The sequence below is a fragment of the Onychomys torridus genome, chromosome 18, assembly GCF_903995425.1.
Source record: "Onychomys torridus chromosome 18, mOncTor1.1, whole genome shotgun sequence".
Taxonomy (NCBI): Eukaryota; Metazoa; Chordata; class Mammalia; order Rodentia; family Cricetidae; genus Onychomys; species Onychomys torridus.
Genome location: NC_050460.1, coordinates 6,173,727 through 6,189,097, shown reverse-complemented (window position 1 = coordinate 6,189,097; position 15,371 = coordinate 6,173,727). Strand labels below are relative to the sequence as shown.

The 15,371-nt window shown below is 50.6% G+C and overlaps 1 protein-coding gene across 1 annotated transcript; it reads right to left on the bottom strand.

Annotated features, from left to right (window-relative positions):
• Positions 1-516: 516 nt before the first annotated feature.
• On the bottom strand, positions 517-2,001 carry LOC118570061 (serine/arginine repetitive matrix protein 1-like). Its single transcript, XM_036168432.1, has 3 exons — positions 1,944-2,001; positions 1,189-1,348; positions 517-1,030 (listed from the first exon to the last, which is right to left on the bottom strand). Exons 1-3 carry the CDS (start codon positions 1,999-2,001, stop codon positions 517-519), a joined length of 732 nt encoding a protein of 243 aa, XP_036024325.1.
• Positions 2,002-15,371: the final 13,370 nt, after the last annotated feature.

Below are 15,371 nucleotides of genomic sequence, written 5' to 3'. Positions count from 1 at the left end.
TTATAGTTCCAGCCCACGTGGAAGCACTTAAGTGAAACAAGGCAAAAGAAGCTCATGTTGACAGGAGTATGCCAAAGGGACACCGGACGCAACATCAGAAGCCCCCCAGGACCCATAGGAACAACTTACGCAGCAGATAAACACATTAGCATTAAATACTCAAAGTGTAACATAAATATCCCTGAGTCCATGCTGACATAAATAACTGAATGAATAAACGAGAGTGAAATCTCCCATGCAGGGGTGATGTAAATAAAGGCTAAGCCTGTAGCTGAGACCATAAACCTGGGCATGGTGACATGCCTGTAATCCCAGCATTTCAGAGGGAGGCAGGAGGATCAGAAGTTCAATGTCTTCTTTAGATCAGCCTGGGTAACAGGAGACCCTGTTGGGAGTGGGGTGAGGGGAACCTGACCTATGCTTTGATTTTTTAGAAATACTGTGAGGATTACATGAGCTAATACTTCTAAAAGTGCCCAGAACTGCATTAGACTGTTAGTGGTGTAACAAAAATATTTATTTTGAAGGAAGGTGAGGCAAGGGGTTGCTCCAGGCACCTGGGGCATGAGAGGCCTCCTTGGCAGAGGATGTGTGTTGTCCCTTAAGAGCAGAGCTCTTGGAGGGAGGGGTTAAAATAATCGGAGGCCACATTGACATTGGGGTCTGCTGTCGCCCGGACTTGGGGACAGTAGATCTCTTAGGGGAGACCTTGGCATGAAGCCTTGGCACTGCCTTGGGGGTCTTCAGTCTGGAAGCTGGAGGAGGCTCAGTCAGAGGCTGGTTTCTTAGCCAGCTAGGCTCATCTCTGGTTGCCAGTGAGGGCAAGGTTTTGGAGGTGGAGAAGGAGGCCAGGGAAGGCAGGGGGTGGAGCCTCATCTTTGTCCTCAGTCTGCACTGGCAGAGGCGGGGTCCACGGAGTGGGGGCAGGGAAAAGTCTTCCCACCACCAGGCTGGCTCTGGAGGGTGCCTGGGCCAAGCCATCAGGCCCCACACCGAGTCCTGCTTGGGTACTCCAAGGAGGGATTTGATCCTGAGCAAAATAGGAAGGAGAAATGGTGTCAGGGTGAAGAAGAGACACAGGAGGGTCAGAGGTCACAGGAGAAGTCCCAGGAGACATCACAGACTGAGGGAGCTGGAGAGGGTGGGAACCAGTGGAGGAGGCAGCAGTAGGGGTGGTGTCCTGCTTACCTGTTTGCTTCTTCTTTCTCTTTTTCTTTGTCTATGGTATCCTCCTCCTCCTCCCCCTCTTCCTCCTCCTCCTCCTCCTCTTCCTTTTCTTTGTCCCATATGTCCTCCACAGGTGGGATCTTGGGCACAGGATTGAAGATGGAATTCACCCATCTTTCCTCTTAAAAAACAGGGGTGGTAGGAACCTCACATGAAGGAGGGAATCCAGGATTGACAGGGTTGGGGAAGAATCGCATCCCCTCCCTGACTTCCCCCACCTCCCCTAGCTAACCCTTCACCCCAGATTTCCGCTTTAGGTCTACCCACACCAGGCTAGTTGGATGCTGATCTCTCCACTTAGAATATATTGACAGCCTCCCTCCCCCTTTTTTTTTTTGAGACAGTGTCTCACTATGTAGCCCAGGCTGGCCTCAAACTCATGATTCCCCAGGCGGGTGCAGTCTTCCAAGTGCTGGGATCACAGGTTTGAGACACCATACCTGGCTCTCTGTCCCTCTGCCTGACAAAAATCTTACCAGTTAGGCAGAGCCAGCCCAGAACCTGCATATTCATCACCTTGGGTAGGTCCCTCAACCCTTCCTTCCTCTCTGATAGCCACCACCACCTAAGTTTGTACCTGGCATGTCAGGGGCGCTTACTGAGCGCCTTAGTGAGCCATTGAGCTTTCTTCCTCGACTATATAAATTTCTAAACAATAGTTTTGTATAGATTTGGGTTTGAGATCATTTCCGCTCACGTCTGTCCTTGAGACGGACCTCCAAAGTCATTTGCCCAGTGGACGACAGGCCGTGGGACCGGCCCATGCCACTCCATCCTATCCACTCAGGAATAGAAGGGAAGGGAATGTGAAGGAGAGCTGCTTTACCTTAGCTTAAAAGTAAGAGCCACACCTCCAAACCCATTGTGACATCATCCTTGTGAGTCACAGCCCAAAGGAGTCACAGTGTCTTCACCAAATCTGGTTTGTTAGGCTGTCTGGGCTTGTTCATTCTACTTCCATCTCCCCAGATGCTCTGTGTAATGGACGTTATCACAGACAGAGTCCACAGCTCAGTTGGGGACCCCCCCCTCCTTCTTTGGAGTCAGGGGAGAGTGGGTTACCCTGGAGCTAACAGGGAGATGGGTAGGAAAGAAATTCTTCCCACATCCCTGGACCCTATACCCAGGCCCTAGCAGTGGCTCCATGCCATTCTGGGATAGAAGAGTCAAGCTGGAACAGTCAGGAGGTGACCAGATAAGGTCGTTAGTGACCAGGTGCTCTGGGACCGTGGCTTTGTCTTCTTTCCCATGCTACCATCCGCCAGGACTTTTCCTTAAGAAAGAGTCTCCACCCCTTAAGAAGAGTCTCCACCCCTCTGTAGACATCACACCTTTAGGAACTGCCCACCTGCCTGCTGCCACTGATGGTCCAACCTCACCCCCAGATATCTGTACCTTGACACTACTTCTAGTCAGAGACGGACAAGGAGCTTCAACGCTTCCTGAATCCGTCTGGCTCACGACAAGAACCATATTTGCTTATTTATTTATTTAATTACTTAAATAATCTTCCAGTCTAGTCTCAAACTCACTTTGCAGTCCAAACTGCCTCAAACTTACAGCATCCGTCTAGCTTTGGCCTGCCAAATTTGGGGGATTGTGGGAATAAGTTACCACATTCCTCACTTTTCATTTTTGCTTGATTGGTTTTGCAGTGTTTTTTTTTTTTTTTTTTTTTTTTTTCTTTTTCTTTTTTTTTTTTTTTTTGACACAGTGTCTCATGATGGAGCCCTGGCTGTCCTGGAACTCTCTATTAATCAAGGCTGGTCTCAAGCTCAGTGATCTGCTTGCCTCTGTCTCCCAAGTGCTGGAATAAAAGGCATGTGCCACTGTGCCTGGTTGTTTTGGGAGCTGAATCTCCTTATGTAGTCCAGGTTAGTCTGGCACTTACAATCTGTTTGCCTCCACCTTTAGGCAGGTACCATTGTGCCCGGCATTGAGAGTGTCCTAGAGATTGACAATGAATTTCCATGTTCACTACATACAACTGGACAAGACTCTGGTGTGGGTGTGGATTGTTTGCTTGTTTTTTTTGATTTTGACAAGGTCTCTTTGTTAGCCCAGGCTGTTCTCAAACTCAATATCCTCCTGCCTCAGCCTCCCGAGGACTGGAATACCAGGCACTGAGGACCTGAATTTCTACAGTAGTAGAGGTAGAATTATAGGCTTATAGCTGACTTGGGAGAAGGGAAGTGAGAAACTGGCCAGATCTCTGCACAAAGGCCCTCCAGCTGGTGCTGAAATGCTACTACTGGTGGCCTAAAACCCCACTTCATAGTCTCTGACTCTGGAGCTTTAGGGCGTGTGACCGGCTTGGGGGTATGCATGAGAGGGACCACCAATATCCCTGTGTGGTTCTTTTGGTGTCTTCCTTGTTTTCATTGATTAGAATTAGGAGACTGAGTTCAGCACTCCAGCCAGCCTGCCTATCTAGGTTATCCTCAGTGAGAAGAAAGGTCTAGGGGTGAATGATTTGGGAGGCTGAGGAACATCCCCACAAGGGCTGGGGGGAGGGGTAAGTATGAGGAAGTGGGTGTGAACACTTGGGATTTCCTACCAGGACCCAGGGTAACTGACTTCATCTCCTAGAGCCTCAGTATCTTCATCTGCAGAATGGGAAGCAAATTAGTTTCCATCTCTCCAACTTGTTAAATGATGCTAATGAAAAGTAGTATCTGGCACACAGAGGGTCCTCAGATATTGCAAATAATACATATTACCCACAACATGTGTTATATATTTTCTTTCGATTTCCACCTCCCTTACCAACTTCAGAATTTTGTTTCCCATCTGCCTCTGCTTAAAAACAATCCCTCCCTCCCACGTGAGTAGTTTCCCTTCTCAGTAGCTGGTTTACAGCAACCAACTCTGGGCGGGGTCCGGCAGAGGCTCCTGTCCATTACTCAGGGTTTCCAAGGCCCTGCTTGGGGCTCTCCCCTCCTCCCTCCAGGCAAGGACAGGAAGTGGGCACTTTGAGAGTTACAGCCCCCCCCCCCCCCCCCCCCCCCCCCGCACGCAGTTATTTTGCCTAGAGTCAGTCAGCCTCTCCCCTTGGAGGATGTGGGGCTCTGCCCCAGAAGGATTGGACACCTGCTTCAGCCTTCTATGGCAAGGGTCCTGATGGCTGGGCAGTGGGTCAACCTGTGCGGGCCTGAGCTCTGGCACACGTTTACTATGTGACTTTAAAAAGCTGTTACCGTCTCTGGGCTCAGTTTGCTCCTATGATAAAGAGGAGAAAGAGGCTGGCGGGATGGTTCAGTGAGTAAAAACCCTTGCTGCCAAGTCTGATGACCTAAGGTCATCCTAGGAACCCATAGCGTGGAAGGCAAAACCAGGCTCCTGCTAACTGTCCTCTGACAAGCCCCCTCATAAGAAGTTAAACATTTTTCTTTAACAGAAAAGAATTACAATTCCATTATTTAATGATGTCTGTTATTCAGCTAGGGGAAGAGGAGAAAGCTGAGGAAATGCTAGTTTTCCTCAGGAGTCCAGCCTCTGGTCTTCAAGGGGTATCGACTGGGGGAACTATTTGAGATTTGCTTTTCGATTACCAAGGTAACCCCAGGATCGACACCATTCACTAACGTCCTTCTAACTTTTCTTCGTTGGTTGCAGCCGCGGAGAGTGGTGGTGTGGTGGTGGTGGTGGTGGTGGTGGTGGTGGTGGTGGTGGTGGTGGTGGTGTGGTGTGTGTGTGTGTGTGTGTGTGTGTGTGTGTGTGAGAGAGAGAGAGAGAGAGAGAGAGAGAGAGAGAGAGACCTTCCAAACGTTTTAACCCTGTTTACAGAAAATGGGAATTTGCATGATGAGAATAACTCCGGCCGGAGTGCGAATTTTTACTGCGCTTGGCACGGGGCTCGGAAAAAGCGGCTGCATAGCCAATTACTGGAATTTTTAAACACAAATAATATTTTATGGGATCAGTGGGTTGGCTCAGGGCCGCCGCACCCGGCTCAGCTCCTCCGCCTACAAACAAGTTCGGATTGTGCAGCGAGTCAGCATGCCAGGCCTCGAGCCAGCTTAGGGGGCACCGTGGGCCTGCGGGCATGGGAGGTGGCGGAGGGTGGTGGTGGTGGCGGAGTAGAGTGTGTCCCGGGTGCGGGCAGGTGCAGCGCGGGGCTCGAGCCTCCCCGCCGGCAGGGGGCGCCCGGGAGTCTCAGTCCGGGGTTAGTGTGCGGGGCACCCGGCTCACCTGCAGCGCCGAGCTGGGAAGCGCGCCGAGCGATGGGATGTGCCCTGCGCAGAGTTGCCCCGCCTGGCATGGCTCTGGGCGCCACAACCTCCGGAAGGCCGGCTTCCCGGAACGGCCGTAGGATGCCAGGAAGTCTTCGCCTCCCCCAAAAGCCACTGGGATTTGTTCTGCAGCCGGCCGAGTCCCACCCGGGGTCCCAACGCAGGGCCAAGGGCACGGCTAGGCGCATCGGAAGCTCTATCTTTATAAGGATCCCTTTTGCTCCTATTCTTGGAGATCTCCAAACCTGGCCAAGGGCCCAAGGGAGGTGTCCCCCAGCTGGAGTCTTGGTTAGCTCGCCCCCGCCAGCCGAGCGCCCAGCACGCACAGGGTTAAGCAGGAGCAGGTGTGTAGCCAGATGCTGCGGCTGGTCCCCTCCCCCGCGGCCCGGTCGGCGTCGTCCTCCTCCTCCGCCCACCCGCTCTGAACCCAACAGTCCCAAATAAAAGTGCTATTGTTGCCGGGCCTTCCCCCACCCCCGTCTGTGCCTCGCCACCTGGAGCAGAGCCGGGTCTCTCTTCACCTGCCCCGGGGCTGGCCGGGGGAGGGGGAAGTGGGGCCTCGGAGCGGGGACTTCCGCTCTCCCCGCTCCTCCTCCTAGGCCCCTGTCACTGACCCTGGAGTCCCTAGGGCAGGGCAGACACCGTGGCTTTGTGCTGGGGCGCCTTTCGGGATTCTCTCTGGCCATTCCTCCCTCTAATCCCCCATTCTCCATAGCTAGAGAGGTGGCATGCTTTTCAAAGCTGGGAGGACGCAAGGCCTGACGCCAGGAGTCCCGGACAGTGCCGCGTTGGTCAAGAACAGCTGTTGCTTCTTCTTGATTCATTTGTCCGTCTATAAGACGGGAAGGCAGGCAAGAGCGATTCTTTTTTTTTTTTTTAAACCTCGGAGAGGAAGAGCTCAAACACAGGGCTGGTAAAAGTGGAACTGAAGTTTCCCAACTCCTCTGGCACCATGGGGTCTCCAGTGTTGCTAGGATAGCTAAGAAATTGGGAACCCCAGACACTTGGGAATGTGGCACAGCTCCCTGGGTTCACTGTGGGGCCTTGGGCAGGTTACCCCTCTCCTTGATTTCTTCTGAAATCGAGGAGGGTGGACGTACGCGGCTCCCCAGTTCTCATACAGCCACTTGGATCCAAGGGACTGGTTGCCACCCAGCAGATCTGGGAGACCCAGCCTGGGACTGCATGAGAGGGTTCGGCAACCGCGGCCTATCAAGACGATTTTTCCTTGTCCTTTCTAGCCAGCTCCAGGAGGTTGATCAGCGAGGTAAATGGCTCTAGGAAACGAGTCAAGACCGTTGAAGGGGCAGAGGAGAAACCCAGACCTCAGATGAGATCGCCCTCATCCCAAGCAGCCACAGCTTCGCCCGCGAGGAAGGCACACGGAGCCCTGCGCCGCCCCACTCCACCCAAGTTCCCGCAGATAGCCCGCCCGCGGCAGGCGCAGGCCTAGTGTGTGAGCTCCAGCAGCAGCAGCAGCGAGCAGAGCGAGCGCCCAGTTACCGTATTTCCTCTTTTGCGCCCTAACTTTCGAGCGTGTAAATCCTCCTTGTCCTTTGTGCGTGAGAGCATGCTTTCTCTTTACTGCGGAAAGAGTTCCGTTGGGAGCCTGGAGACCCGAGATTTTCGGCTTTGTTCTTTTAGCTCTGCCATTTATCTCTCCTACTCTCGGGTCCGAAGACCCAACAATCCAGTTACCTGTACCCGAACATCAGTGCACCTCAGACTTCATGCTCTCAACTTCAAAAACCTGATCGCCAGACTTACCTTCCTCCTTACCTGGTAATCTGTGAGTCCCTCTTTACCTCAGAAAGGGCAAACGCCCCTTCCCTGTGTCTCCAGAAGATGATCTTGGGCTACTTACAGTTCTTCCTCATTACACCACCACACAGCGTCTTAACATACACTGTTTATTTCGCCACCAGAATAAGTCCAGAGTCTGCTGTTCCCCATGTAGGTCACTGTTCCAAACCACCATATTTCTTTTCTTCCTTCTTATCTACTCCTTCTCTTAAAAAATGCTGTAGGTGTGCTCCTATAAGTTTATGAGCACCACAAATCTGCAGGAGCTGGGGAGGCAGAAGCAGGTGTCAGATCTTTGGAGCTGGAGTTACAGATGGGTGTGAGCCACCATATGGGCGCTGCAACCAAGCCTGGGTCCTCTGCAAGAGCAGTAAGTGCTCTTAATCTCTGAGCCCATCTCTTCAGCTCTTACTTTTGAAAAATACTTATTTTTAAAAAAGGTTTTGCTTTTAATGTGTGTGTGTGTGTGTGTGTGTGTGTGTGTGTGTGTGTGTGTACTTGTGAGAAATTGCACCCAGGGGCCAGAAGAGGGCATTGGATATCCTGGACCTGGTTATAGGCAGTTGTGAGCCATCCCACCTGGATGCTGGGGACTCAACTAGGGTCCTCTGCAAGAGCAGTGTGTGCTAATCTTAGCTGCTGAGCTCTCTCCAGCCCTTGTCTTCTCCCTTTCCCTCCTCTCCCCTTCCCTCTCCTCCCCTTCCCTCCCCTCCCTTCCCTTCCCCTCCTCTCCCCTTCTGAAGTCACATACTGTTTGTCTTCTGTTTAAAACCCTCCAGTCGACACTCCTGTTGCTCAGCTTCCATAGCAGGAGGCCCACGTCCCTTGCCCAGTAGCATTTATTGCTATATAGCATGCAGCATATTTACACACTGAATTCTTGGTCTCTTCCTTCTAATGCAAGTGTCATGAGGACAACAGCTTCGATTGCTTTTTTTTTTTTTTTTAAAAGATGGGGTCTCATGTGTCCAAGGCTGTCCTCTAACTCTATGTAACTGAGGTTGACCTTGAACTTCTGATCCTCTTGTCTCTATCTTCCTAGTAACTGGGATCTAGTGTGCACCACTGCATTTAGTTTCTGGGTGCTGGTGGTTGAATCCAGGGTTTAGTGTATGCTGGGCCAGCTCTCTGCCATCTCAACCACACCCCCAGCCCAATGTAAGAGGTTTTGAAATAAATATCACCCCACCGCCACACACCAGTGGGATCCATACAAGGAGCTCCAAGGAAATACCTGTTGTTGGGATGAGCTGGCCACTCGCCCCAGCTGCAGCTTACCTTCCTCATGTACATAAATGAATTGGACCCCATGTCAGTTGCCTTTTGCTTTGAGAGTTTTGTGGTTGGAGAAGGGTGTGACTTGGGAAGTGGGAGAGCAAAGCTAAGGTTTTACTCAGTTCTTTGCACTGTGGACCAACAGAGACTTCACCCAGGAAAGTTGTAACTTAGTCCACAGGGCCTGTCCATCCATCAGTCCATCCATCCATCCATCCATCCATCCATCCATTCATCCTTTATCCACCCATCTACCCATCCATCCATCCATCCATCCATCCACCCATCTACCCATCCATCCATCCATCCTTTATCCACCCATCTACCCATCCATCCATCCATCCATCCATCCATCCATCCATCCTTTATCCACCCATCTACCCATCCATCCATCCATCCATCCATCCATCCATCCATCCACCCACCCATCCACCCACCCCCACCCACCCATCCATCCATCCATCCACCCACCCACCCACCCATCCATCCATCCATCCATCCATCCATCCATCCATCCATCCACCCATCCATCCATCCATCCATCCATCCATTGTTGCCTCTGTAGTGTGCTCAACCTGGTGCAAATACCTGGAAGAGGCTGGGACATACAGGAGACTAGGGCCAGCAGTTAGGAGATCCAGACAATCAGGCTAACAGAAGCTCTGCTGGAGGTTGGCTGTGTGATCCCACGCAAGTCTTGGATCTCTGAGAACCTTGGTTCTGCCAACTGTAAAAGACAGATAGATCATCCCATCTGCCCCACAGGGCCAGTGAATCCGACCGTCAAATGAGAACACTTTACCACGCACACTCGATTTAGGACAAAAAGGAACATCTAAAGCCAGGTCCTTTAAGAGCTTAGAATACAGTCTCTGTGGCTTAGAGTCCCTTTCTGGGTCTCCCAACCTCTTATTTCAGTCTGGCTCTTGGTGGGGCCCTTGGCCGACTTCTAGCATTCACTGAGTGGGCATCCTTCCTGACCCCACACAGTCAAACACAGGCGCCCCCTCGTGGTACCTCCTGGAACAACAGTCCTCTTTGCCTGCGTTAGCTACTCTGAAGGGGAGGAGGCCAAAAGGACAGAACTGGGAAGGAAGCAGACCCTTCCTTACACAGAGTCATTCTGGAAGGGCCTTGGGCCTCCTTCATGGATCTGGCAGCATATCACTCCCTCTCTCAGGAGAGGCTGCTGCAGAGCTTCCTAAGAGCCAGAGACAGGTGACTGCTAAACCTTTGACCTAATCTCCACTCCCCACCCCATCTGTGTCACTACTGGAGACAGGCAGTGCTCCTGGATTGTTTTCTCCCCCCTTTTCTTCTTCTTATCCCTCCTCCTTCTTTTTGAAACCATCTCACGTAACCCAGGCTGGCCCCAAACTCACTTTATAGTTAAGGACTTCTGATCCAAGTTCTGGGATTGAACCTATACACCACCATGGCAGGGTTTTTGCAACTCTTAGAATGGAGTCCAGGGCTTCATGTATGCTAGGCAAGCACTCCAGCAACTGAATCACCCCTAGCCTTGCCTGGAGTTCTCTTCTTACTGCCCGTGGGCACAAGATAGATAATGGGTATGCAGGTGACCCTACTTAGAAATTCAAAGTGGCCACTGACACCCAAGGGGAGAGTGTGTGTGTGTGTGTGTGTGTGTGTGTGTGTGTTACAGTTGTTAGTGTGGAGTACTGTATCTGGAATGCTTTTTTTTTTTTTTAATTTTTAAGAACCAGGTTATGAATTTAGTTCTTGCTGCTATCAGCCCATTTTGGCTCATTTTGGAGACAGTGAACTCCAAAGGTTAAGCCACCAATTCACAATGGTTGTGCTTAGGATGGAAAGAACTTTAGGGAAAGACTGGGGTGGTATATGCAGAAGACACATACTAGATGCAGTATATGCAGAAGGCACTCACTAGTTGCAGTATATGCAGAAGGTACTCACTAGATGCAGTATATGCAGAAGGCATTCACTAGATGCAGTATATGCAGAAGGCACTCACTAGTTGCAGTATATGCAGAAGGCACTCACTGGTTGCAGTATATGCAGAAGGCACTCACTAGATGCAGTATATGCAGAAGGCACTCACTAGTTGCAGTATATGCAGAAGGCACTCACTGGATGCAGTATATGCAGAAGGCACTCACTGGTTGCAGTATATGCAGAAGGCACTCACTAGTTGCAGTATATGCAGAAGGCACTCACTGGTTGCAGTATATGCAGAAGGCACTCACTGGTTGCATCTCCTGCCCAGAAAACTGCCTTGTTAGGATTGCACTGATTTCAGGAGGAATTCATGCACACCTGCAGCTGCTTCCTAATGTGGGGAGACACTTTCTCCGCTCTCCTCAGGGCCTGAAGTCTGGGGGAGCCCTGGGTCTGTGTGTAGGAAAGCAGAGAGGAGAGGTGTGGACTCAGAGCAGCAGAAGAGGGAGTCAAGATAGGCTGGGCCAGGGAAGACGTCACTCTAGGCCTGAGTGGAGGGCTCTCAAATAGTTTTTTGGCTGCTGGTTGGCGGAACCCTAGCTCTCTGATCATGCCAGTGAGCCTGAGAGTCATTACTCTCACTCTGTCCCCTGTCACATGAATGGGAAGACTAGGTGGATGATTGGAACCATGGGACCAGAGGTTGGGGAACTTTCCAGGCACCGTAAATCATATCATTGAATGGAGCAGAAGGTTGTCACATACAGACTCTGGGACCAGGCTGTCTAGACTCGTGTAGCAGCTTCCTCCTTGATAGATCTGTGACCTTGGTGTCACCTGTCTGAGCCTCAGTTTTCTTAGAAAAATGGAGAATAATAGTCACTACTCAAACATTGTTGGAAGTGTTCAACGGATAGATCACTTAAAGTACTTGGGATAATGCAGGTGCTTAGTAAATGCTCAATAATCACCCAGCACTGCCTCTTTGTAGAAAATAACTTTTTTTTTTTTTTTGGTCTGGGTTGTGTGAGTTCACAAGGTCAGTTCACAGACATAGGCACTCAGATCTTAGCACCCTCTCTGGCTGTACCATTTTTCTGTGGCTCTGGGGTTGTTTTCTGAGTCTAGAGGGTGATGAAGCCCAGAGGACTATCATATTGGATGGGGGCTTGCTCAAGCCTTGGAGTCCAGGAAGCATCATAGGATGACCCCTCTCTGCATCCCAGGGGTCATAGGTTATCCTCCCCTGTGAGGACAGAGAAGCTTCTCTAGATGAATGATAAATTGGGAGAAGCTCCTGGCCTGTCATGTTTACTGAGCTGCGCTGACTTATGACTAGATGCGGAGATCTGGCTGCAGGCAATTGCCTAAATCATTTAGGGGTTGACAGGGAAGGGAGGGAGGGGACATGGGGATCTGGAGGGAGAATGTTCCTGTAATTCTTCGGTCTGAGGTACATTAAGGAGCCATAAGCCATGTCGAGAGCTTGAATTACATTAGGGAGATTATTCTGTTACAGTCCATAATCCTGGGTAATATACCATCATGCTGCACACCTGCTGTGATAAATCTCACCTGTAATGGTCTGACCCTGGGGACCCAGGGACGCCAGGGCAGCTGGCAGGGGCTGTCATAGAGGACAGAGAGACACCTGTGAGCCCTGTGGTCATCCTGACTTATCTCTGGACCTCTTAACGTAGCTAGGCCTCCAAGCCTCTCCAGTCTCCATTGCAGACTTTTAACCGTGATAACCACCCCAGGACCCCAGTTCAGACCTTTCTCATCTTGTTCTCAGGTTCTTTTCATCTCTGCAAAGGCAGCTTGATCCTGCTCATAAAGACACCCCCCCACACACAAGGACACTATGAAATCTTCATTTTTGACTGGATGTGTCCTTGGCCATCCATGGACTCACTAAAGCTTTTCTGTGTGTCTCTTGCTAGGCCTCCAGGACCCTCAGATCAGGGACCACCATGACAGCCACAGTGCTTGCTACAGCTGAGATCAGTAGCTAGCATGTGACTGCCTAACTATTTCATGGCAGAATGAAGATTCAGAGCCCAGTCATTCCAGCCCTGGAGGCCCAGCCAGTACAGAGCTCTGTCCTGGGCCATCCTGGAGCCTGGCCTCACTCCCACTGTTTCCAGAGAGTGATTTTGCTTTATACAGAGGACCGTCTCAAGCTCAAGGGACAGCTCTCCTTCATATAAGAATGGGCACTCAGTCTCCAGCTTCGTCCTCCCTCCTTCCAGGAGCCCAGTCTGCTCCCTCCTGAGCTTGACCAGCTCCTCCTCAGCTCTGGCCCTTTGCCTCTCAAGGAGGTCCTGCAGGAATGGGGTACCCATTTGTTTGTTCCTGTGTGACTCCCTGAGCCCCATCTACTCCGGATTCTGCTTCATAATCCTCCACTGTCCCTAAGCACATACACTGTGTGTGCCGTTATGTGGGACTATGTAGAGGACACATTTGGGGACCTCTAGCTTGGTTATGTCCCTACTGAAGATCTTCTATGAATGGTAGCATTGCTGTCCCTTGTCAAGCACTGGGTTACACTTGCCCCTGATTTGCCTATTTTACCTCACTACAGTCTTAGGGGGTAGGAATTATATATATATAAAGACAGGGCCTGGACTCAAGCTTTTCCTGCCAGGAGCTGGGGCTATGAGGTGACTCAGAGGTTAATGTGCCTGTACATAAGCATAAGGACTGGAGTTCTGGTCTCTAGAACCCACAGAAATGCTGGGTAGGTGCACAATCTGCCTGTAAGTCCAGCCTAGGAAAGTGGAGACCCAGAGCAAGCTGGCTCATAAGACTACCCATATCAGTGAGCTCTGAGTTTGATTGAGAGATCCTGTATGAATAAGGTAGAAATATCTTGGAGGCTGACCCCTGATTTCAGACTTAGGCCTCCAAAGTACCTCCACAAATGTGCATGCTCTCCTTCACGCATATGTGTGACCAATACATGCAAAACATGCACACCCATGCATGAAAATGGAAAAAAAGAAAATCCTCCTGCCTCCACCTCATAAGCACATCACCACGCCCAGTTTCACGCTAACTTCTGTGGCGAACACAGGGCTGTAGGCTGCCTCCTCAGCTTCTCCTGCCCCAGCCCGAGCCTCCTCTCTGCAGCCTGCTTGCAGCTGCCTAGCAGTCTCCAGCACCTTTCCCTACACCCACTTACTGCTAGGTCAGAGAAGTCCTTTGAATTCCACATTTCTCATCATGGCTCTCTCTCTCTTGTTCCCAGTTCTCCTCAGAGATGGGGACCACAGCAGCTGGATAAACCACACATCCCCTTACTGCCTTCATTCATGAATCTTGGGAGGGTGGGGCAGGCAGATGATCTCACCCAGTAGTTTTCGAACCAGAATGCATTAAAATTTGTTTATTTACTTATTATTATTGTGTGTGTGTGTGTGTGTGTGTGTGTGTGTGTGTGTGTGTGATTGTGTGAGTGTGTGTGAGTGTGTGTGAGTGTGTGTGTGTGTGTGTGTGTGTGTGTATGAGGGCGTGTCTCTCTCTCTCTCTCTCTCTCTCTCTCTCTCTCTCTCTCTCTCTCTAACATGTGCATTCAGGAATCTGTGGGAAAGAAGAGGCCATTTCATCCCCTGGAACTGGATTTGCAGATGGTTGTGAGCTGTCATGTGGTGCCAGGAACTGAACCTAGGATCTCTGCAAGAACAGTGAGTGCTCTTAACCTCCGTGCTATTTATCCAGCCCTCTCCTTTTAAATTAAAAAAAAAAATGTGTGTGTGTGTGTGTGTGTGTGTGTGTGTGTGTGTCTGTGCGCCATTTATGTTCAGATACCTGTGGAAGAGGGTATGGATCCCCTGGAGCTGGAGTTATAGGCAGCTGTGAGTCACCTGACATGGGTGCTGGGAATCAAACTCAAGTCCTCTGCAAGAGTAGCAGGCTGTCTTAACCACTGAGCCATCTCTTCAGTCCCTAAAAAGTATTTTCTTTTTAAAGTGTCTGTGGAAGTCCACAGTGATGTCCAGACTCTGGGTTTTTAGGTCCCACCCCGCCCACTGAGATCCCGGATGTAGACTCACTGTGAACAGCTGGGAAGCAGCTGCCCATCCTCCTGTGGCATACTGCAGGACACAGATGTTCTGGAATCAGATGAGCCGCCTTGCTTGTCAGCGGCTGTTTCCAGACACCCACTTCATACAGACAGTGCTGTGCTTCAATCTCTAACTGGGGACACACTGTTGCAATAATTCATTGCTTCCACACTTTGAGTGGCAGGGACATGAGCACTAACCTTGACCTACAGACCTACAGACCTTGGGCTGGGCAGCCTCATAAGCTTTATGGCCCTTCATGGGAATAACAAATCTATTTTTTTTTTTTATACTGCCTTATAACAAACCACCACCCCAAATCTGGGTGCAGTGGTACACACCAATAAGCCCAGCACTGAAAAAGCAGAGACAGGGAGGTCAAAGTTCAAGGTCATCTTTGACTAAATAGTGAATTTAAGTGCAACCTGGGCTACATGAGACCCTGCCTCACCCCTCCCTCTTACAAAGATAAAACAAAACACAAAACAAAACAAATAAACTCCACCCAGAACAAAGTCTAAAATCAACCATTGTATGCTCTGTTCTGGGAGTGACTGGTGTGGCTGGGAGTCTCCTCAGCAGGTCTTGTTCCAGGTGGAGGGTGAGGCAGTCATGTGCAGGACTGACTGAGGAGGTGGCCTGGCTCAGCTCCCTGTTCTCTTGCGCCCCTGAGGTCCTCTTATCATCACCACAGCGGGATGACCTTGAGCAGGAAAAGGACTTTTTAAAAAAATCTTTTGCCTGTGTTCCCATCCATGACCAATAAAAGGGGTGGGGGAAACAGTTCTGTGGCTTAGAAGATACAGGATCCTGGTTTCCACCTCCAGTGGCTCATGATAGTTAT

Bases quoted from the DNA above. Each gene is read 5' to 3' on its own strand.
- LOC118570061 (XM_036168432.1), bottom strand. From the start codon at position 2,001: ATGGAGTGGCATGGGCCGGTCCCACGGCCTGTCGTCCACTGGGCAAAT. The intron at 1,349-1,943 runs GTCCGTCTCAAG...CTGTTTTTTAAG, and splicing joins CTGGGCAAATGACTTTGGAG to AGGAAAGATGGGTGAATTCC. The intron at 1,031-1,188 runs GTAAGCAGGACA...TATTTTGCTCAG, and splicing joins GAGAAAGAAGAAGCAAACAG to GATCAAATCCCTCCTTGGAG.